General features: G+C 37.7%; 1 protein-coding gene across 2 annotated transcripts in view; it reads left to right on the top strand.

The window, feature by feature from the left end:
• The window catches only part of TSHZ1 (teashirt zinc finger homeobox 1), an 88780-nt gene extending 69770 nt beyond the window's left edge, over window positions 1-19010 (top strand). For both annotated transcript variants that reach the window (XM_089516922.1, XM_089516923.1), the window contains exon 2: window positions 14370-19010. In XM_089516922.1, the coding sequence (XP_089373048.1) occupies window positions 14370-17572 (3203 nt within the window). In that variant the 3' untranslated portion in view covers window positions 17573-19010. The remainder of the gene's footprint in view (window positions 1-14369) is intronic.
• Window positions 19011-24028: the final 5018 nt, after the last annotated feature.

Here is a 24028-nt window from a genome sequence, read left to right as displayed (position 1 = left end):
GCAGCATTTCAGTGAAATGTTCTTGACAGAGTAAGGTGGTAGATGGACTGATTTGTCTGCAGCTCTCCTTGGAGAGTCAGGCACAAAGCGAAACAATTGAGTATGTGCTTTATCCCAAAGCAGAAAGAACACACATTTCTCCCATTAAAATCTTTGTGAAAATGAACCACTGTACAATCTGCTTGCCTCAGCCTGTGAAAGTGGTTCCTAGTAGCTTTAAAGGATTTGGAGAGTGAATGCAGGTGGGAGAAGAGGTGAGAAGCTTTCAAATTGTGTTGTTTTAAGGAAGAGATGTGTCCCTCCAAATGGCACCCTTCCCATAGACATTCATACAAGCATGGGCAGTAGTTAGGATGATGGAAGTTGTGTTTCAGCAACTTCAGGAGGGATATAGCATGAAGGCTGGACACTAATGATACATTGCTTGGGTTGCCAGGTCTTAAGTCCTGGTCCAGATTTTCAGAGCTGGTCCCTCTTCTCTGGTCCTCAGGGGGAGTGGTCGGTATATAAGGAATTTTTTTTTTAGGAATTTTTTTATTAGGATAAAACTGGTATATCAGGGCAACAAGAATGCCTTGAAAGTTCTATGTACATATTTTCCTCAGTTGTTATAGTTGGTGTTTTGAATTTGCATGGCATACTCTATGTAATTGTGGCAGATGCTCAATGTATCATGCATGTTGACATCATCAGGACTTGCCTCCCGTGACATCAGTTTTGTAACGTTATCAGGGCCTGCCTCCATGACATTACAGGGTGATCATACCAAGGGCTCAAGTTATGGTCCTGAAATCTCAGGCTGAGGTGTTCCTTACCTTGCAGACCTATACATAAAAGTACTTCTGCAAGTGGTTGTGCTTTCTCAGAAATTTCATGAGCATGGTCAATAGTGCACCCAGTCCACAAACACACAAGTATCTCTCTCACTCACACTTTCAAGCAGGTGGGTGGAGTGCTAATTAATTGTTGCATAGTGGGCGAGCTCAAGGTCTCAGCAGTCATGACACAATTGATTGGGTAGTTGTGAGATCCGGCATAACTGTGTTGCTGCATATTTACACTGTTCTAGAAATTATAGAATTTTGGCCTTATATTTTCTCTTCCTTTCTTACATCTGAATTACAGTGATTGTGTACTATTATATTCCAATTTATTCATTGTGGTTACCTTTTGTTCTATTGTAAATTTGTCCATGTATGTGACACACGCATACACACAGTGGTAGAAGGAGGGGAGGGAGATTTTATGTATAGGCCAGAGAAGGGGTAAAATGCATAGTCATACTTAAAGTAGATCCATTTAAATCAATGTGACTTAAATTAGTCATCACTTGGTTAAATCCCATTGTTTCTAGTTGGTCTGTGCTAAGTCTGGCTCTGAGACGAAAATTACTGTTGTGTTAATGCACAGAAATTAATTACATTGTATTATGTAATATATAATATGAGTGTATATCATATCACATATGAATATATGATTCATGATGGGCTTTATTATGATTGCCAAAACTTGTTTATACAGTCATCAGCTTATTTACATGCATCTTCTTGCTGCTCTTGTGTTTGAAACCCTTATGGAAATTTTATACATAATATTTAAATTTATCACAAATGCACAAAATTTGTCAGATCTGAGCTAGATCCATAGCTGTGAAGTACTTGACTGTGAAGTACTTGAGTTTAAGCCACTTTATTAACCTTGAGGTCAGTGTAGTTAAATTGTTCAAAAAAGCAATGACTTGCATTTCACAAAGCTTTTGATTTTAGATTTTGTGTGAATGGGCTTGACTGTTTTACAAAAATGTATATACACGTGTGTATACACGGTCATTGTATGTGTGCATATTTACGCCTATTATTAAATTGTTTAATTTTATTTTAAAGCTACATTTTAAAGTATAAATCCATTATATTTTTAGCGAATGAAATGAATGAATGTATCAATCAATGAATGAAATGTTTTCTCCTAGTGGATAACTACATTTCAGCATAATTCTGTTATTATAGGCTGACATTGGCATACACTGGAGATTATTCTGAATTCTACTTGAAAAACAAAGGGAGAAATTGTATATATTTTGTGCATTGATAGGTACTAACTAGTTAAAATCAATGAAGTTATCAGTGAAGTTGGGTATTTTTTAATGGAAAGAGACAACTTAATTAATTTTTTTTTACTTAATCGATGGACTTAAGTTGGAATTTCAGCATTAACTTAATTCTACAAGTAAGCTATTGATTAAGTTAATTAATTAATTATTTAAATGAGAGCCAGGCCTAAGGAGACAACAGTTTTTACATTTCCCAGCTGATCTTTACCAAGGGCCTAATTCTCTTGGATAGTGAAAAACAGCTTCTTGTTTTGTGGATTAGTGCTCCACAATGGGCAAATTACAACTTTTAGGTCACATGATTGAAAACATTTACTCAGGGGTAGTTCCAGTGGTATGAACTGTGTTAAGGGGTGATTGCAGTTAGTTGTTTCATCACCTGATCGATCCTATCTTACCCATACCACATTTCTAAAAATTATAAAGAAACCATATTTCTTAGGTCAGATGTTTCTTTTTATTTATAAATTCTAGAGGTCCTTAGGAAATAACGTGGGCAAGGAAATGAGCTTGTACAGGAGAAAAAAAAAGGAAGTTAATGGAAAGGTGTTTTAGTGGGATTTTCTGCAGCTCCAGATATGGAAGAGAAACAGTATGGAAATAAAATTATGGATTGTATTTTTGAGCTTCCATTTTGTAAATCTTTTAGTTCAGGCATCTAACTTAAATTTAAATAGTGATTTATTGACTGAATTAAAATCCTCCCAATATAAATGTAACTGAATTATTTTTTGACTTATTAATAATTAGCTAAATACTGCATGTTAATTATTTTCTACTAACATTCCTATTTCTGGTTCTGTAGAGGTATATATTCATGATATTTTGAGTGTGTTAGTGCCAATGTTTTAAAAAAATGCTTCAGGAGAGTCCATAAGCAAATCTATTTATTTCATTAATTTCCATATTTCCTAAACATGGACCATGATCAAAAGGCATATTTTGATATGCAGTACCAATGGCATTGTCACTTCCTTTCGTTGTAGCGCTCAGTGGAGCTAAACATTTGTTCCCAATTGCATGTAGAAGAACTGGGGGCAGTAGAAAAACAGCTAATATTTTACCAAGTCATTGAGGTCAGATTGAGATCTTCCACAGGCACATTAAAGAGTATACAGAAGAGGGGGGAACTATTTAGGGACAAGTAGTGGAATCCATCAGAAATGATGGATCCTGGGCATCAACCTAATCTACCAAGAAATAAAAAACACTGAAATGAATGCAACTAAAAGTGATCATATAAAAAATATGTGGGACTAAGAATAAATTTTGCTTGGATAGTGTAGCACATAAGATGTTTTCCAATGCAAATGTTTCTGTGTTTACCCCTTGCCAACTAGAATTTAACTTCCTATTCTGTTTAAAACAGCATGTACAAATACTGTTGAATTGACTGCAAATGACCCAACAATACTTCTCTCTGGATAGCCTGGGTTAGCTTCCCCAAGGTTGTAGTGACAGAACAACAAAAGTATACTTCCCTTCAATAATTAAATGCTTTAAACACTTGCCTTCAATAAATAGTTATTTGGCACTGCTGATGTGACACTTCATGATGCTTAGTTTAGTTACGTTGAGAAGCAATTAAAAACAGTGGTATCTATATTCTATTGAGGTCCATGACAATTATCTCACTGCTTTTTTGTTGCAACACTATACTGGTCCTTTATACTCCTCTTAACATATTCATATTTTGGGAAATACATTTTCATATAGTCAAAATAGAAATGAATTGAAATAATACAGTAAATATTATTTTATAAAACTGTGTTTGATAAACAGTATACATTTGATATATAATATCACAAAACTGAGGTCCTGGCCCTAAACAATGCATTATCATTATCTATCTAGTTTACTTTTGGCTTTTCAGACAATGGTCTGAGTTATTTACAATGCACACCTTCTCAGTGAAGCAAACACAATGTGCTATACCACTAACACATACAATATATAGCGCCTCATGTCGACTTGCATTAGAATGCACAAATTTTAATGCTGTTCAAAGATGACAGCACATCTTTGGGGAGACATTGGCATCCAGAAGGCATATCATATGGGCACAGATTTTTAACAAGATGTAATAACAGAAAAAGAAAAAAAATATTCTCAGTCTCTGGTTATTTTCTTTCTTTAAGTATAATTTGTAGGATTGCTATACTGCAAAATTATATTGAAAGAGACAGAGGAAAAAAAAGAGGAGCTTAGTAGTATTATATACTATAATATAGGCCGTTGTGAGTACGGAAAAGAATTAAGGAGGGAAATTGGCTGGGAAATTCTTCATCAGAATATTATATTAGTTGACCTCTCTGGCAATTTCATATATAGCAGTTAAGTGAAAGCTTTTATTTTATTTAATATACTGTACCATCTGACTGTGGAGGACAATGTTTCTCAGCCTTATTTTGAATTAATAACTTTTTAAAAGTGCATGTGTGTAAATTTTCTCTTTATCTTCTCTTCTAGTAACTAAGGTTTAAAAATGCCTTGACATTATGAAATGCTGTATATTATTTGTGCTAACATTCTGAATTGAATAGTACAACAGTAGAAGTAATAAACTCTTCTAGAACATGGCCACATAGACTGAAAAACCCACAAAAAATTATAGTACATGGAGTGTTTCATTGAAATGATTTTTCTAGGCAATTCTGTAATTTATACAATGATAAATTATAATATTAGTGACCATATGTGTATGTGTGATGTCTGTAACCTCGTATTCAGTTGATATATGGAATGTTTTTATCAATGACAATCAAGGCAGAAAATAGTCTAAATAACGTTGTGTACCCCTGTAACGCAATCCACTATGTGCTTGCATTGTGTGCATAAATGCAAACTAATTTTGTTCTGTCATAGCAGACAATTTAAAAATGGCCCGTAATTATTATTTTTCTCCTCGTATAAGCCCAGCTTTATGGTAATTGTTTATAACTAACTTCTAAAATCTGAATAAAATAATATGTTCTCTCCCTTATAGGAGCACTAACAACCTAAGCAAAAAAAAGCAAACAAGCAAAAAACAGAATTTTCACTTCTAGATTGTTTTACTAGTTAGTGGGCGAACCTGAGACACTAGATAGATTTTATACTTTAGTTTGTGGCTGAATTTTGTTGTACAAATATCAGGAAAATATTCATGCAAAGCAGCAATATATGATTTGAAATTAACAGTAGAGTTCCTAATTTGTATAATCCAACTCTGCTTATTAGGACAGGGACAGTCCCAATTAATTCTCTGTTGTCCCACATTTGCTTAATATTTATACAATCAAAAAGAAGCTGTCAATTGTGTCGTTACTAAAGACTACATAGCATATGAGAGATACAAAAGCATTCATGTAGCAAGGAGAGCAGTGCATACATTGAAGAATATTGTGGCACAGTCCCATTGCAATCCATGCCCTCTAACTGTCTTCATTTAGCAAGGGCCTCCCAATTAATCCTCTGTCTTCCCACATTTTCAGCTGGTTTTACAATGCCCCAGTTTCTTTCTCCTCTTCCCATTTCCCCTTTTTGTCTTTAGCTTTCTTTAGCTTCTTCAAACTGAGTTCAAAGTGCAAAAGTAGTGTGCACTTAGTTAACTCAGTAGGAAGAAAGGAAGGGATGGATCTTGCCCTTCCCGAAAGGCTCAGGCAAAAGTAAGCATCGTCTCCTAATGTGTGTGTTCTTCCTGATTAATGAGTTTTTCCATCGTTACCACTCAGATGTTGCTTGTCCACTTGTGTCCTGGTTTTCATCAATGTAATGTAACTGCAAATAAGAATAAGCAAAAAGATAAAGGGGGTGTGATAATAACTTACAATTCCCACTGAGATATATACAGCCCATGTGAAAACAGTATTTGGTGTTCTCCACCCACATATTCCAAGAATCCATATATTAGTCTCTCTAGACAAAATAGTTACCAGCAGTTAACAATATGGATTTGCTACAAGATGCTTTGAAACATACAAGTTAAATAAAAAAATAAATAAATGTAGATTGTGCATTAATGTGATAAATGCCAAAAAAGTAGCTGTGTAGCTTTCACACATCAACACTAACTGACCACTGTAAATATCTGAAAGACCTTTATCGCAACAGCCACCCCTTTAAAAATTTAAGGCAAAGGATAGATTTGCATCTCTCTCTGGATCCTATTACATTTTATTCTACTTCCACAAATGTATAAATATCCTTTTTATAACTTGAGGCTTTAATATCACTCTGTACTGCATCTGATGAAATAGACTTATATCCCTGAAAGTTCATGCTAACATAAAAAACAGGTAGTCAAGGTGCTGCCACGTTCCTTTTTTTCTCCTCCTCCCTTCCTAATTTTCATAACAGATGTTCTTGAGAAATCATACTTTATTATCCTTGTGTAGCAATCTTATGTATAGTTGCTTTTTGCGAGTATTTTTCCCCCCGTTTTAATTTTTTTAATACATTGCAGTTGAAGTTGCAGTGTGCTTACTGACTATCCTGTTGAAAAGATTAAGCTTTAACTATATATGTTGCTGCAGGGCTAGAATATGTATTTGCCATACTATGCCAAACACAACCTTTTTTTAAGTCAGCAATTTTTGCTACATGCCTACTAGAACTGTACAATATTTTTTTAAAAAATAGAATTAAATGCTTACAATAGATAATACACATGCACACACTGAATCCAAGATCCATAAGTGCTCAAATACATTCTCAGAACACATGTGTAGCAATGGATGCCTGTTGTCCCATTCACTCTAATTGAGAAGACAACCTTGAGAGTCAGAGGACTTCATCACTGCCTTAATGGTGCTGCATAAATTGATGGTGCAGTGTGGTGCTGGCCTTGATCCCATTTTCTTCTACTCAGCATTTGTGAAGTATAATACATATGGTATCCTTATGTCTATTTACTCAAGAATCTATTGGTAAAAATTGAGCTTTCGTGTTAGCAGGCTTTTCTATTCGATTCTTGTGTTTCTGAGCCAGATTTGCAAGACTTCCTACATATCTTCAGAATGCACTCAAGCCCTTCTGCTCAGAATATTGTGGGAAATGTTATAGTGCAAACTCAAAATATGCACAAAGGGATAATGGGATAAATGGTATTCACGTGGCATTTTAGGTGAAATACTGAATTTATTGCATTATATGTGTGTGACAGAGAGACTGTGTATTATGAATACATTCATCTGACACACACAGTATCTTAACAAGTGGCAGTATCAGTCTATCTGTCCTATTTGCACATTCCTATTCTTGTCTTTTTCTAGCATTTTCCTGCAAAAAAGAGGACATTTCTGAGTTTTCTTTTCTTTTCCTGGATATTTGACTCCTGAGCCATGATATCAGTAAGTTCTTCAAAGGATTTTCACATTATTAGTAGTAAAATCACATTCTTTATCAATTATAAAGTGGGGTTTCCAAGGGGGAAAAGAAGCAAGAGAGAGTGAGAACACTGTAGGTGAAAGAGGATAGCGGGCCTCCTATTTTTGGCATGGTGATTTTAGAAAGGTTGAGTGCTGTTGATTTATGGGACAGAAGGGAATATCTTAACATCTTAGCATATGTTTCTAAGAATAAATATTTCTGAGTAAGATTTCCTATGGAAAAAGGTCTTAACTTAACAGGGCTATATTTTACATGCCTAATCAGACATAAACTCCATTGAGCTCAGTGGGAGTTACTCCCAGGTAAATTATGTAAAAATGCATTAACAGGCTTCAGTAGGACTTATTTCCAAGTTGATAGGATAGCCCTGTTAATAATGCTGTTTAAACCAAGACATTTATAAAGCAAGCAATTAGCATTTTGCTTTGGAAATATTGAGCTTTTGGCTAAAATGCCATTATTTGTCCCAGCAAGAATATACCCATTGATTTGGTGGGATGAACGTAAGTTTGGATATATCTTTGAGTAGTTGATTCAATTAATCTATTGTATTTGGGATTAACTATTGGATTTAAGCCTATAAAAGTGGGTGTGTGTCTGTGTATTTCACTGGGTTTATATTTCACTGTGCATTATAGCTTTCTTCATCCTTTCTTTTTCCCTAAATGAGAATATACTGTGCTGCTAAACACCCAATGCTTGACTTGTGCTGGACTCTCCTTCATCTGCCAGAATTGATTATTCCTTCACCAACACCAGTCCTGCATATACCTGTACACTCAATAAACCTTCTTTGGAAATCTGGGAAACATTTAGAAACAGTTTTTTTGTGTAACGGAGGGGTGCGGGGTGCGTAGTAGAAGAGGAAAGTTCCAGTTTCACAAACAATGTTAGCAAAGTTGGTGGTTCTTGACCTAGCTAGGATTAACATGTGCTCAGAAGAGGATTCTAGTGTGATTTTTCAGCTGGATAGTAATTGTATGCTCAGATAGGTGTTTCTTGCATGGTTCCCATTTTGTATCCAACAGCTGCAGCTGCATTTTAAAAAAAAGGCAGAATTTTGATTATTAACTGGTGGGAAGGGGAGTAGGACACACAGTTCAGTTCCTTCTTCTCCCCATTTCTTTGTGGATATTGCAGTTCCAGCTGCTGTTCATGTGTTCATTTGGGCCAGAGTCACTGTCATGTACAATATGGAATTGCATTTTGTATGTGAACAAATATTTTTAAAAAATATTTCCCTCATTTTTGGTAAATTGCAAATGTAACTACAATATTTTTCATATCTTCACGTTCCTTGTCTTTTAGACTCATCTACCCAGTTGCAGTGATTTTTCTACCAAAGTACAGGGTTTTTTGGAAACTGAGCTGACGGTGTGCAAAAATGATTCTGACTACCGTGTGAAAATTTACATTTATCACTTAGGTGTATGTAAGGCACTTCTGTGAATTGGGTCCTTAAAACAAATGTACTTTGATCTAGTGGCCATCTGCTCATGAATATCCCATTTGTTAGTTAAAAAAATAGTTTGATTGTAATGAACACATAATTTGGTAAGATTATGTCGTTTCACCAGGTGGCATCACAATAGCAAAGTTTGATGTTTGCTATGAGCCCGTAATCAAACTGGATATACCATTGCCTGCTTTATGCATGTCACTTTTAAATATTCATCTCTAATTCTCTTTCAGTTTTAGGTGCCAACTAATTTTGGCAGAAATGTTATGTGACCTCTGTGTCATAGTTTATTAGGAGCCAAAATTCTATAAACTAACAAGGAAGCAAATTTCCACAGTCAATTGCCATACTTTGTTTCATGATCTATATATAATTTAAATGTCCCTTAGTGCTTTTTTCTTAAAAAAAAGAAGAAAGAAAAAGAAAGAAGTATGATAGATAGATTTACATTGAGAGCTATAAAATCAGTTTAATGATTTCCACATACTGTGCCCGCGCCATACGCCACGCGGGGAGAAGGGGGCGGCATGTCCCATAGGGACTAATGCACGAGTCCCGTTCATTTAAATGGGGCTCAAGCATAGATGGCATTTGCTTTATGCAGGAGAGTTTGGAGTGGATCCCCCGCATAAAGCAAGGGTGTACTGTAATACCAGAGGCAGAAGTAACAAGGAAAGCATAGAGAATAGGTTCCTACACCACAAAAAAGAAGAGTGGTCCAACATGTTTCAACAAAATTTTCACTCAAAACTAACTATATACACATGTAAATTGAAACAACCATGCTAGATGAGCCTTGAGTAAGTAAATGAGGACATTTTGCATCTTCTTGAGCCCATATGAATGATTCTTCCAAAATGTATCCAGGGATTATTTTTTGCTTTCACTGGCCTCCCCTTTTTTAAATTGAAGATTGTCACACATGCCTTATCCTGTTGTTTTCCTGACAAGATATACGTGTGTTTAACTTCAAAGACAGGTCTTACCACATTCTCCCATATTGAAGCCCGTATGCAACCCAGGCTTATCTCGCAGCTTTTCAAGGACGGGAAAATCCCATCCTTGAAAAGCTGTGGGATAAGCCTGGGTTACATACGGGCTGCATATGGGAGAATGCGGTAAGACCTGTCTTTTAAACGTGCGTGTATTCCATCGGGAAGACAATGGGATAAGGCATATGCTATAGTCTCTCTTATTATTTCTGTTTTGGTGGCCAAACATAATGGCTTATGCTTTTTAAAAATATGCTGAAGAGTACCTGGAGAGAAAGGGAAGTCTCCCCTTTCTTACTCTTTCCAGGTAAGAAAGGGAGGTCTCCCCTTTCTCTCTGTTCACACATTCTGAGTAAGAGAGTCTGGAGGCAGTTGCTTTATACATTGACTGTTGTAGGCAGGTGCATGCAGGTACAGTATTTATTTATTGGATTTATATCCTGCCTTCCCCCCAAAATGGGATTCAAGGCGTCTTGAGCAGAATCTCATTCTACCTCAGCTCAAGCTTTATTGCACTGATTACTGCAGACACATTGCTGCAACCTGTCACTAACAGTCTGTTTATTGAGCTCTTCTTCATTATCCTCTCAATGCTGATGCTGCTAAAAAAAACTTCCAGTTAGGAAGAAGTCCAGGAGGAAAGGAGGCCTGGGCAGACATAAAAAGAGTTTGTAAATAAGGAGCTACTTTGTCAGAGGCTTTGTTAACAGAAGTATGCTGTTTGGTACATTTAACCAATATGTTTTGGCTAAATGGAATACGTGAGTTTGCAGAACAATCCTATCCATATCTACTTGGAAGTGATTCTCATTCCTTTCAAGGGATCATTCTTCCAGGAAAATGCAGTGTCAGTGGCTTGTAACCCCAATGGTAGGTTTGCAATCTCAGCGATTCTAGTAATATAGATACACAGAGAAGAAGTAATTTCCACCCATATCCCACATATGTACATTTAGAATATATATCCAACTTTTCCCCCCTCTCACTTTACTTACTTTCTAATTCAGCTTAGATCAAGTAAGATACGGTTTAAAACTTGCTTAGAGTTTTTCAGTGAAATAAAGTAGGCAGAAAATATGGAAATACTGTTTGGTACATGCATATGTTTCTCATAGGATGTGTTTAGATGTCACAGTAAACCATTGTTCATCATGACAGAAATAAGCCATTAAAATGTGGGCCTTTATATTCACCTTTTATTAGTCATTGTAAAGATGGTTAAGACATTAGTCTGTGTGGCCTGAGTAGAACCCGCCGTTTATGGTGGCTCTTGGAATGGGGGAAGTAGAGGATAAAGGAGACAATATATAAAAGGAGAGGGTTGCCTGTTAACCTGTCAGATAGGGCCAGTTTGAGACAGAGAGAGGGATGAAATCAAAATAGACATTTGTTGTGAGCTGAGGTGGCAGTAAAGAGTTGAGGAAGGAACTGGATAGAAGCTCAAATCTGGATGTTACACAGGTTAATTTGTTGTTATGTGCTTTTAAGTTGTTTCCAACTTATGCCAATTCTAAGGTGAACCTATCATGGGTGTTTATTGACAAGATTTATTCAGAGGGATTCACCTTTACCTTTGAGGCTGAGAGAGTATGACTTCCCAAGTTCACCTAGTGAGTTTCCATCGTCGTGGGGATTCAAACCCTGGTCTCCCAGTGTCCTAGTCCAACATTCAGACCACTACATCATGCTGGCTCTCACAAAGGTTAATACATTGGAATAAACAAAGGGTCACATTATATGCTGGGAGCCTGAATATTTTATGAAACAAGTCTGTGCTTGTGTTTGATTTTACATCTTTGCCTGCCTGAGACTTATTCTTAGAAAGGTTTATATGAAGGAATCAGCCATGAAGTTATAATTCCCAGACAGAATAGAAAACATACCCTCTGGTCCACTGTCATAGGGGCTGTACAGATGGGTAGGAAGGGGCAGTGAGACTCCAGCCCCTTTCTGCCCCGGATCAGTGCCACAGCAAACACATGCCACAGCACCAATGGGGCCTCTGCATAGCACAAAAAGGAGCAGGGTTTTCCAGCTCCTTTTTGTTCCCATGAAGGGGCACCATAGCCCCTGCTGCATAGCTTGATGACACCCAAAGGGGTGTCATCATGGCATGTACAGTCTGAATGGGTGCATGCCAAGATGGCACCAGAGCAGTGCGGTGAGGACTTTGAGACCTGCCTGCAGGACAGTGCTTTTCGCCCATCTGTACCGGGCCATAGTCACTTTGTTGTTGCTGTGTGCCTTCATTTCCAACTTATGGTAACCCTAAGGTGATCCTCTCATGGGTATTCTTGACAAGATTTGTTTAGAGGGGCTTTGATTTTCCCTTCCTTTGGAGCTGAGAGAGTGTGACTTGACCAAGGGCATTCAGTGAGTTTCCAAGCCTGTGCCATGGATTTTAATCCTGATCTCCAAAGTCATAGTCCATCTCTCAAACCACAGACTGAAGTCCTATACACACCTACTTAGAATTAGTCCCAATAAATTACTATACTATGAACCCAGAGTGAACCCACTGTGAACCCACCATCTCAACCACCATTAGTTACTCCTATCATTAGAGATGCATTTTCAGTGTTTCAAGTACTTTAAAGCTTAACCTTTTTTTTTGCCCCCCACCCCTTTTTGTAGTCTCAGTACTCCAGTTCAGAGGAGGCTGGTGGACATAACTGTGGGATCCACTTGCATTTTACTAGAATTCCCAATGTCCACCATCAGAGTTTGGCACAAATGATTTATCTAGAATTTTGTATTAAAACTGAAGTGAGCTCTTTCCATACAAATCCCCTCCTTATCGCTATCACAACCACATAATATGCACACACACACACTTCATTTCAGCAGCACTATAATTTATAAGATGGAGGTGATTTTGTGGCAGTCATTGTTAAAAGACTGGGAGTCATTTACTATCCCCCAGAGATCTACCAGTAGATCCTAATGCCTCTTCTACCCATCTCTTCCTAGTTTCACAATCTGTAGTGGTAATAATCACTGAAATAATAATAATAATGATATTGCTTTGTTATTATTCTTGCTAATGTCTCTTTCCACTTTTCCTCCTAATTGAATAATTTTCTAATTTTGGTGTATTAACAATATCACAAAGCTAGAGGGGCTGCACATTTAATGCAGTTTTTATCTTACCCTGCATTAACATTCTTTTCTGAAAGAGAAATCTTAATGCTTCTTGTATTTGTGTTGTGCTCACACATATACTAGTAAAAATAATGTTTTCCAGTTAGCATACATTTTTGTCATTTCCTGCTGAGTAAAAGAAATGTAATTTCCTTAGAACAGATAGCTAAGAGCCAAAACACACTGAAGAAATAATCCAATTTGAGACCACCTTAACTGCCCTGGCTCAGTGCTAGGGAATTCTGGGAACTGTAGTTTGTTGTGCACCAGTGCTCTCTGACAGAGAAGGCTAAATGTCTCATAAAACTACAGTTCCCAGAATTCCCTAGCATTGAGCCAGGGTAGTTAAACTGGTCTCAAACTGGATTATTTCTGCAGTGTGTTTTGGCCCTACGTTAGTACAGAATTGCCATGTTAATTAGGGTCATATTACTGGGACACATTACCCATTTCTAAAACCAGAATAGTAATGATTCCAGGATAAGAACAGTTAGGAGAAAAATACTGTAAATCAGTATTCATATCAAGTTTACAATATAATTAATAAAAGTATGTAAGTAATAATAACACTTTGAGTTCCAGGATAAACTAGTTTTAGTTCTACCCTAATTCATTGAAACAGAACTTTATAATCCTTCAGTACACATGGTCAACACTACTTTGAGGGATAACATGTTATCAGAAAGATTTGCATTCAGATCCTAACATCTTTGAATTAGTGGCCTTATAGTTATTTTTGTTTGTTTGTTTGTTTGTTTAATGCATATCATGTTCGTGCCTCCCCAATAGTTCCAAAGGCAGTTAATAATAAAAGTGGAATTGCAACTGAAGCATGAAACCAAACTACAGCTGTAAAAAAAGGAATTAGTAGTACCCTACTACCTAGTTGTAGTGCTAATAAAATAACATGACCCATCAGTTGAGAAATGTGATAAGTAAATAAATTAAATGCATAATCCTCAGATCAGTTATACAAGAACAACCCAATTAGTTAGAATGACCCTGTGCCAGAATATGTGGCTGAAAACTATATTCTTAGCTTTATACAGACCTGGATATTCTATCAGTAAAACATTAATCCTGCTGATATGTCATGGTAGATTTTTTAGTTGTAGCCAGAATGCCATGCTTGAATTGACAGGATGTGTATATACATAGTGAGCTAAAAAACACAGGTAATGGTACTCTTGAATGTAAGCCTCTTATGTACATACTGGTGACAGTGAAAGAAATAATGTGGTAATGTAAGAAAGTCTGTATACTTTGTAATTTTCTCTCTTTTTCCTTCAATTTTTAGCTTATGTCCCTGAAGAAGAATTGAAAGCAGCAGAAATAGATGAAGACAGTGTGGAGGATGATGGGCTACCTCTGGACTTCCAGGAAACGGAGTACATGTGCAATGATGAAACAGAGATCAAAGAGGCTCAGAGTTACCAGAACTCCCCTGTCAGCACAGCTACAAACCAAGATGCAGGTTATGGCTCACCATTTAGTGAAAACAGTGACCAGCTGGCCCTTTTCAAAAGCACTTCCTCCAAAGAAGAGAAGGAAGATCACCAGGGCTCGGACAATGCTTCCTATCCACAGGACAGCTTGGCACAAATAAAAGCTGTTTATGCAAATTTGCTGTCAGAGTCTTGCTGGTCCAGTTTAGCTTTGGACTTAAAGAAATCAAAGAGTAATGAGAATATTCAGAAGGAAAATACCACTAGTAGCAGCAGCAGCAGCAGCAGCTCTAGTAACAATACCCCAAATACATCTACCAGTACCAACACTAGTACCACTACAAGTATCAGTAGTACTAGTAACAGTAACAGTGGTGGCTCAGGTTATGACTGGCATCAAGCGGCATTGGCCAAAACTCTGCAGCAGACCTCATCCTATGGACTTCTCCCAGAACCTAGTCTATTCAGCACAGTGCAGCTTTACAGGCAAAACAATAAACTGTATGGTTCTGTGTTTACTGGTGCCAGTAAGTTTCGGTGCAAAGACTGCAGTGCAGCGTATGACACACTGGTGGAGCTAACAGTGCACATGAATGAAACTGGACATTACCGGGATGACAACCGAGATAAGGATGCTGAAAAGACCAAACGATGGTCAAAACCCAGAAAACGATCACTTATGGAAATGGAAGGCAAAGAGGATGCCCAGAAAGTGCTTAAGTGCATGTACTGTGGCCATTCTTTTGAATCCTTGCAGGACCTGAGTGTCCATATGATAAAAACAAAGCATTACCAGAAAGTGCCTCTGAAGGAACCAGTACCAGCCATCACCAAACTGGTGCCTTCTACCAAAAAACGAGCACTTCAGGACTTAGCTTCACCTTGCTCACCTGAGCCAACGGCAGTTGCTTCAGAGACCACGCTTAATGAGGCAGCAAAGGATCAGAAAACTGCCAATCCCTATGTAACGCCAAACAACCGCTATGGCTATCAAAATGGTGCTAGCTACACTTGGCAGTTTGAGGCACGCAAAGCCCAAATACTAAAATGCATGGAATGTGGCAGTTCACATGACACTTTGCAGCAGCTGACTGCTCACATGATGGTCACAGGACATTTTTTGAAGGTAACTAATTCTGCCTCCAAAAAAGGAAAACAGCTTGTACTGGATCCTGTGGTAGAAGAAAAGATACAGTCCATACCGTTACCACCCACCACCCACACAAGATTACCAGCTGCAAATGTTAAAAAGCAGCCTGATTCTCCTGCTGGATCTACAACATCTGAAGAAAAGAAAGATCCAGAAAAGGAAAAGATAGTTGTTGCTGAAACAGAGAAAAAAATTAAAGAAGAGAATGAGGACTCTTCAGAAAAATTTGAACCAACAACTGTGTATCAGTACCTCAGAGAAGAAGATCTGGATGAAAGTCCTAAAGGTGGGATAGATATCTTGAAATCCCTGGAAAATACAGTGACAACAGCTATTAGCAAGGCTCAGAATGGGGCCCCTTCCTGGGGAGGGTATCCCAGTATCCATGCAGCTTATCAGCTTCCAGGGACAGTGAAACCCAGTCAGCCAGCTGTGCAGAGTGTTCAGATGCAGCCATCTTATGCTAGCAGTGTAAAATCTCTGTCTTCAGAACACAGTGCACTGATCCATTCACCAGGCAACCTGACACCTCCACCTCACAAAAGCAATGTCTCTGCAATGGAGGAGCTGGTGGAGAAGGTCACAGGCAAAATCAATATTAAAAAAGAAGAAAAAACCGCAGAGAAAGAGAAATGTTCTCCAGTCAAGCCATTGTCACCTGCTGCTAAGGAGAACAAAGACTTCCCTAAATCAGAGGAACTGAAGCAACAACAGCAGCAGCAACCACAGCCACCACAGCCACAGAAAAAGAGTCCTGAAATAGAAGTTCAGAAGGTCAAAAAGGATGGCTCAGCAGATTCTCATGCACTTAATGGCAATGAGCCACCTAAAGCAAAAGTCACCAATGGTTGTAATAACTTGGGTATCATCACAGACCATTCACCTGAGCCATCTTTCATTAACCCCTTGAGTGCTTTACAGTCCATCATGAATACCCATTTAGGCAAAGTTTCTAATCCTGCAAGTCCTTCTTTGGACCCGCTGGCCATGTTGTATAAAATTAGCAACAGTATGCTGGACAAACCCATTTACCCAACAACTCCAGCCAAGCAAGCTGATGCTATTGACAGGTACTATTATGAGAACAGTGATCAACCTATTGATTTAACGAAGTCCAAAAACAAGCCTCTGGTTTCCAGTGTGACTGATTCTGTTTCATCTCCTCTAAGGGAAAGTGCCCTAATGGATATTTCTGACATGGTGAAGAACCTCACAGGGCGTTTGACTCCCAAGTCTTCAACTCCATCTTCTGTTTCAGAAAAATCTGATGCAGATGGAAGTAGTTTTGAGGAGGCTCTGGACGAACTGTCTCCAGTACATAAGAGGAAGGGTAGGCAATCTAACTGGAATCCTCAGCATCTTCTGATCCTTCAAGCCCAGTTTGCTTCTAGCTTGAGGGAGACTCCTGAAGGCAAATACATTATGTCGGACCTAGGCCCTCAGGAGCGGGTACATATCTCTAAGTTTACTGGTCTTTCCATGACCACAATTAGCCACTGGCTGGCCAATGTGAAGTATCAGTTAAGAAGGACAGGTGGAACTAAGTTTTTAAAGAATTTGGATACAGGTCATCCTGTTTTCTTTTGCAATGATTGTGCCTCTCAATTCAGGACTGCTTCTACATACATAAGTCACTTGGAGACACATTTAGGGTTCAGTTTAAAGGACCTGTCCAAATTGCCACTAAGTCAGATTCAAGAACAGCAGAATGTTTCAAAAGTCCTCTCAAGTAAGACTTTAGGCACACTTGGAATTGCTGAGGAGGACTCAGGCTCTACATTCCAGTGTAAGCTGTGCAACCGAACTTTTGCAAGCAAGCATGCAGTAAAACTGCACCTTAGTAAAACACATGGCAAGTCTCCTGAGGACCATCTGATCTATGTAACTGAGTTAGAAAAACATTAGCGTCCAGGTAAGCAGCCAGGTATGCAAGCGACCACAGGAACATTGCACTAAACTTCTTCATAGTACTGCACTAGGCCTGACCTGAGCCTCTAAAATCAGTCTTACTTTTGTTGCTGAACTGCCTATCTGGACCTTGGTTTTTCTTACATACATTTTGTAGTTATATTTATATGCTCTTTGTCTGATCTGTGCATGTTTTTTAAAACCTTTTTTCTTTTCTTTTCTTTCCTTTCCTTTTTCTGTGAGTCAAAGTCTGACCTTTATTTTCAACATCTGTCCTTGATGTTAAGCTATCTTTTGTAGAATATAGTGGGAGACACTATTGAGAGATGTTAATTTAGCCGTAAAGAAAGGCACAAAGAAAAATAACAAAAAGACATCCTAAAATTACAAAGTTGCCATGACAATAAAGGTCACAGAACCCCGTAGTGTCAGTTTTTAACCCTCTGAGAACAGTAATAGCATTTCTGTGCCTTTCCCAAATGAAGTTTTTTAAAGGCATTTTATCCTAATAGAGCTGGGTGAAAAACAAAACTTACCTGTAATAATTTTTAAGATGTCAGAAAAGACTTTAAGATGCAGTCTGATTTAAAATGCAGTCTGATGAAAGAATGTGTGCAGCTCTTTAACTAAGATGAAAATCTATCAAGTGCTCAAGGGGTTAGAAAACCACAAACATGTTTAAGACAACAGAAATAATAAACCATGTTTCCACTATGCCCAAATTCTCTGGATGCTGAAAATTGCCATGTGGTTGGCGAATAAAGTATGCAAGTTATTTAAAAATGTAAAAATGCTATTTCTTTTTCCTGTAAAATACTGCAGTTTATAGTTATTTACAAATGTAAGCTTTGGTACAAGCTGATCTTTCTATAGTGTGCTGCACTGGTACATGAAAACAAAACAAACAACAAAAAATGAGGCAAGTGTTGGATTCAGTTCCTTGTAAATTGCCAGCATCAGCATAGAAAAAAAAAAAAAGATACATGTTACATATCGTACCATTTTAAACTGTTCAACTTCCTTTCTACCTTCTGGCTGTATGCTTTCTCTTTTAACTTTTTATATTGTCATTTTATATTCAATTTCTGTGTATATAATGTAAAACCACACTTTTTTTGAATAAAATTTAGTTCCTGCAGCTTGAGTTAAATAGAGAAATTTTCCTGGCACCTGCATCTTCCCAGATGCATGTACTCAAAGGAACTATCTGACAAAATAAATAAATAAAAATAAAGCAAGCAATGCACTATGAATTATACATTCTGATGTTTTATCATTAATATTGTACAGTACATTTTTGGTTCACACAATTAAATCCACTGTTTTCTCAAGTGTAAAATAAACCCACATGAAGTTCTTGATTTATGTATATTGTGATGTCGTCATTACTTTGCCTTGAGGTCTTCATTATAGAAGTGAGAGGTTTTAGCTTGGAAGTATGCTTGGAGTCATTTGTGTATTCTAATAGGCTGTATTCTGTTGTTTATGTATTAGTGATACCTCAAGTTGTTATTGCAATGGCTTAAAGATGCTGATACACAAAATTAGGAGACGTTAACAGTTAGAAATGAACATTAAGTTCATCTCTGGTATGTAACTTTTATCTCTGAAAGTTTATGTAGCCTCTGACTTTTGCTCCATCTCAATTGTATATAAACCAGTAGAAAGTACCCAGCATTCTATTGTCTGTCTGGGTGCCATTTTTGAAAGACGGCTGGTTGCCCCATCACATCGCTTCTAGAGGCTAAAGGCTCCTAGCTTCCCCATAACTCATTTCACATGAAAAGAGAAAGATGTCAGCCACATTTCTTACAATTTCTCACCCTTTCGGAAAAGGTCTACTTTGGATATTTATCTTCTGTCTATTACTTAGTATTCATGGTAGCAGCAAGTGACTTATCCACTAAGCCCTGTGCCATACCTTAGAGTGGACTGCTGGGTCATCTAGTTTCTCACTGTTAATTTAGAGGCGGTAGTTCACAGTCTGATATTCAGGGACTCCTTTCACATTACCATTGCTTCTTCTATGATTAAACACACACACACACACACACATCCATCTATACAAAGAGATCTATGAATGGTAAGATTTCAGAAACGGTTGAACATAATTTTTCTCAGAACTGGCTGTTCCTGTAGTAAGCACTTGTATTTAAACATTAGGACTATATGTGAGCCTTTTCATTTAAGAAAAGCTGTTATATGAGAAGTAGCCTGGAGAGTCTGGTTCCCTTAGTGATTTTTGAACTGTTCAAAGTGCCCTAGTTATATGGCCCACTTCAGGGCTTGTTGATACAGTACATTTGGAAAAGGCAGTTTTAGCAGTTCCTAAAGGTACATTCTGTAGTTGGTATTCACTACAGGGAAGAAGGTTAGGCTCCTTTGCCCCAAGCAATGTATGCTTCTGCTTAAATCCTAGGGTTGCTTAGTTCAGCACAATATGTAATTATTTAGGGTTTTTTTAAGTTTAAAAAGCCTTCCCATTTATATCTTCCCATGATGGTTCTGGCTGTATATTCTTTCAATACATACATTACATAAGAATTAATATATTACAGTAGAATTAATTTTTAGATTCTTTAAGGAGTCCTCATGCAAATGCAGGATATTATTCACTTCTCCATCTGTAAACATACACACAGAGAAATAGTGCTGGTGTGTTGTTTCAGCATGTATATTTTCTGAGGTTGTATATTTTCTGAGGTGTATTATCCTGGGAGCCCAAAATATTATGCTAGGAGAGGCACAAAATGGATTACACCAAGACTATCCCAGATTATACCATCTCTAGCCTTTGGAAATGCAGATATGAAAGCATCTAGAAAACATGACAGTTGTCTGTTGTATGATTGAAAAGGTCAGAGATCTTATTCTTATATCTTGGAGTCAAACTGGATGGGGCTGGATGTTCTGGTGCCCCTTGCTTATTGGGTGAGGAAAAAAAGCAGCCTCAGGGTATCTCAGGCCAGAATGTAAACACAGCACATGGTTTAGCCTTTCCCTCTTATGCAGTTTTCCAGCTGTCCACACTATCGCACTCCTGGCCCCTGTCACTGAAAATCTTATAGGAAATCAGGGCAGTTCCTCTAATGCAAATTTCAGTGGGAAAGGAGGACACCATGTGTGGGAGGGTTATATTCCCTCATGTGCCAAAATACTAATCAGGAGCCCTTTCATACGACACTGTTATAGCACAATGATTCCACCTTGACTGCCCTGGCTGCATCCTGTAGGAACCTAAAGTTTGCAGTTTGGTAAGGCTTTAGAGTTCTCTGGCTAAGAATTCTGAATTTGTTGTGTTTATGTGCCTTCAAGCCGTTTCTGACTTATGCCAGTCCTAAAGCAACACTATAATGGGGTTTTCCTGGCATGATTTGTTCGAAGGGGGTTTGTCCTTACCTTCCTCTGAAGCTGAGAGAGTGTGACTTGTCCAAGGCCACCCAATGGGTTTCTTTGGCTGAGTGGGGATTCAAACCTGGTCTCCAAAGCTACAGTACAGTGCTCAAACCACTATGCCACACTGGCTCTCAAGAATTATGAATGCCATTGTCACTGTAATTAAAGCAGAATCAATAATGCTATAATTGTATAGTGTGAAAGGGTCCCTGTTTGTACCATTGCCCCCCCCCCCCCCCGGCATGGCTGCTGCTGCTTCTAAGAGAAAAAAATGTTCCTTATTTGAACCTTATGCTTCTTGTGTTGCAGACATATTTCTGTTTCTATTTTCTGCTATTACATTAAACACGTTTTGAAATATGTTGTTGAAAATTGCCTGTAGATGCCAAGAGGGGCTGAGTTCAGTGTTTGAGGGTAGAAAACCCAGCAGCCCAGTTCACACAAACAGCAGACAGAGTGATACTCTGGGAATGTATAACTTCAGAACACTGTCAGAGGATCACATTGTTAAAATCTTCCCCCAAGGAAAGTAATGGTTGTACATTAAAAACTAACATAGAAGAAAGCTAGGCTCAAAATACCTCTTCTCCCTGACATCTCAGTATCCCTGTGGTGCTGTGTGCATTTGTGTGTATGCATTTCAGTCCAAAGAGTCACAGTTACAACTGTTGTGTGAATTTGGACAGATTTGCCACTATAAACAAATAGCCACAGATTAGAAAGGCATGCTGTAATTTGCTTGTGAGAAACTGTATGCAATTTCTCTCTTTAACAAAGACAGGTTTGGTACTCTCAACTCCAGCAGTGGCTCATCCATGTTGCTAAATTTCTTGTACCATGTGGTGGGTATATATGGTGGGTTAAGTGACCAGCAATAAAGAAAGAAAGAAAGAACAGTGAAAACCAGTGGTAGTTCCTTCTGTTCTTACTGCTGTAATGTCCCTCTGAGGTTTTGACATTGGTTCTTACTTAGAATACAAGAAGACAGAGGTGTTCTTTTTAAATATTACATTTTGAAGTAAAGCTTATGCTATCACATCAGGTGTTTCGCTTAATCTTTATTTCTGTTCTGTTCAATGCAGATGTCACTTAGAATGTAAAAGTGAGCTGTCAGGGTCTTCAGTGCTCTGTGCTATGAGTGCTGTGACAATTAATGCATGTGAAAGCCAGGCATCCACTATCCATTACATATTTTGAAAGGATATTCACCAGAAGCACCTCTGAGAGACATGTTTTTCAGGTATTGCATGTATGACTAGGATGGAAGGAGAGATGGCTGCAACAAGATTTTTATTTTGGTCCATTTTATTTTTATTTATAATTGGATCCATTAGGAAATTAAAATACATGTTATTGTAAGTTGTGAAGTACTGTATGCTATTTGGGGCCTGGTTAATGATCACAAATATTTATCACAAATGATCTGCTTCTTGAGCAAGTATTTTCATTAGAATATTTTGAGAAAACACACCATTTCTGAAACCATGCTAGTGAGTCTATGATTCTATGTGCAGCTGTATAAATATTGATGGATACTCATGTAATTAATATAATCAAGCACAAACTGTTTAGAAAAATCATCTTGTTGCAATAGAAAAGCACAGATTCTTTGATCTTAACTGAGTATTTGCTCCTACATCTGCTTTTAAGATGCTCATCCACAAACACCTTCTTCTGGACCAGGACCATTGGCTTTTCCTTTCGAGTAAATGGGATGTAGACTGTTAACGATATGTTTATCTGAGCATTCAACAGCAGAGCTTATCGCTTGGCTTATTAATTCAACTTACCTCTCCCCGTTTAAATTTCAATTTGGGCTGCATCTTGATCTTATCAGAAGGTTTTTGCCACTGAATTTTCCACTTGAATATAGCCCTAGTGCTCCCCCACTTCCATAAGTGCTCCAGTGGTCATTTCATTGACTCCTGGATATGAAAAGAACCTGTGCAGGACGCTCGTGGAAGCTGGGATGCACCAGGGATGTATTCGGGTAGCAAATTTGGTGGCAAAAACCTGATAAGATCAGGATGCAGCCCGAAATGAAATTTAAACCAGGAGAGGTAAGCCAAATTTATAAGCCAAGCGATAAGCTCCAGCAATATTTTACTCAAGACAGAATTTTTTCAGCACTGATACAAAATATAAGTGATTGTTAATACTGAATTTGCTTGTGTATTATGTTGAGGACAGGTTTTGGACCCAAAAATTGGATTTTCATGTGACACATGGATAAGTTGAGGGTGAAACCTATGGGTGAGTATCAAAGAATGTGATGCCAAAGAACTTACAAAATCTGAGCAGGTATAATTGTTTGTGCTCACCCTAAAGGCTGGAGGGAAGAGGAGGGAACTATTATTTCACTTCAGTGATTGGATGATTATATCTTTTAGGGCCCAAGGGTTATAACAAAAACAGGAACCAAAACTTTCGAGGTTATGTAAAAAAAGATTTTCTAGTAAAGACTTTGTGTATCACTCTCTTTGTATAATAACCCTAAAAAGATTTTTTTTTCATTTAACCCAGTCTTGCAAACATGAGTGCAGGATATTTAGTTGTGGGCTAAGACATTGCATGGAAGAAATTATAACTGAAGTATGCTTCACCCTAATGCAAATCTTGTTAAAGCTGCCTTGGAAATGCTACACATAGAATTCTAAACACTAGGTGACCTTGTTATCTTAAAGGGTATTTAATAGTTCTGCTAATTCTGACTCGAGCTTCTGAGTTTTTGTGTTTGTTTTAACAAGAATGAGTGTATAGACAACCTTTCATCCTTTCATTTGAATTAGTTCAGATGAACTGAGACAGACATTCTATTTCTGAGTAATTAGTATATTGTGAATGTTATTGTCTGCTAGGCACAAATTCTGTTCAGATTCTTTGAGTTTATTTCATTTTAACAGTGCAACATAAAGATACACACCATGCAGTTAAGAAATTTGACACTACAACTTTACCTCATTTACGTTCAACTGAATTTGTGATAACCAATGAGAGAATATGCAATTAAATTTTGATTAAATTGCATCCTTATACACGTGTATGCGTTTATGTATG

Source organism: Sceloporus occidentalis, unplaced genomic scaffold (genome assembly GCF_023333645.1).
Source record: "Sceloporus occidentalis isolate IW3139 unplaced genomic scaffold, rSceOcc1.0.p SCAF_3, whole genome shotgun sequence".
In the NCBI taxonomy this organism is placed as follows: domain Eukaryota; kingdom Metazoa; phylum Chordata; class Lepidosauria; order Squamata; family Phrynosomatidae; genus Sceloporus; species Sceloporus occidentalis.
Note: the sequence above shows the minus strand (reverse complement) of the source record. Positions and strands in the feature narration are given on the sequence as shown.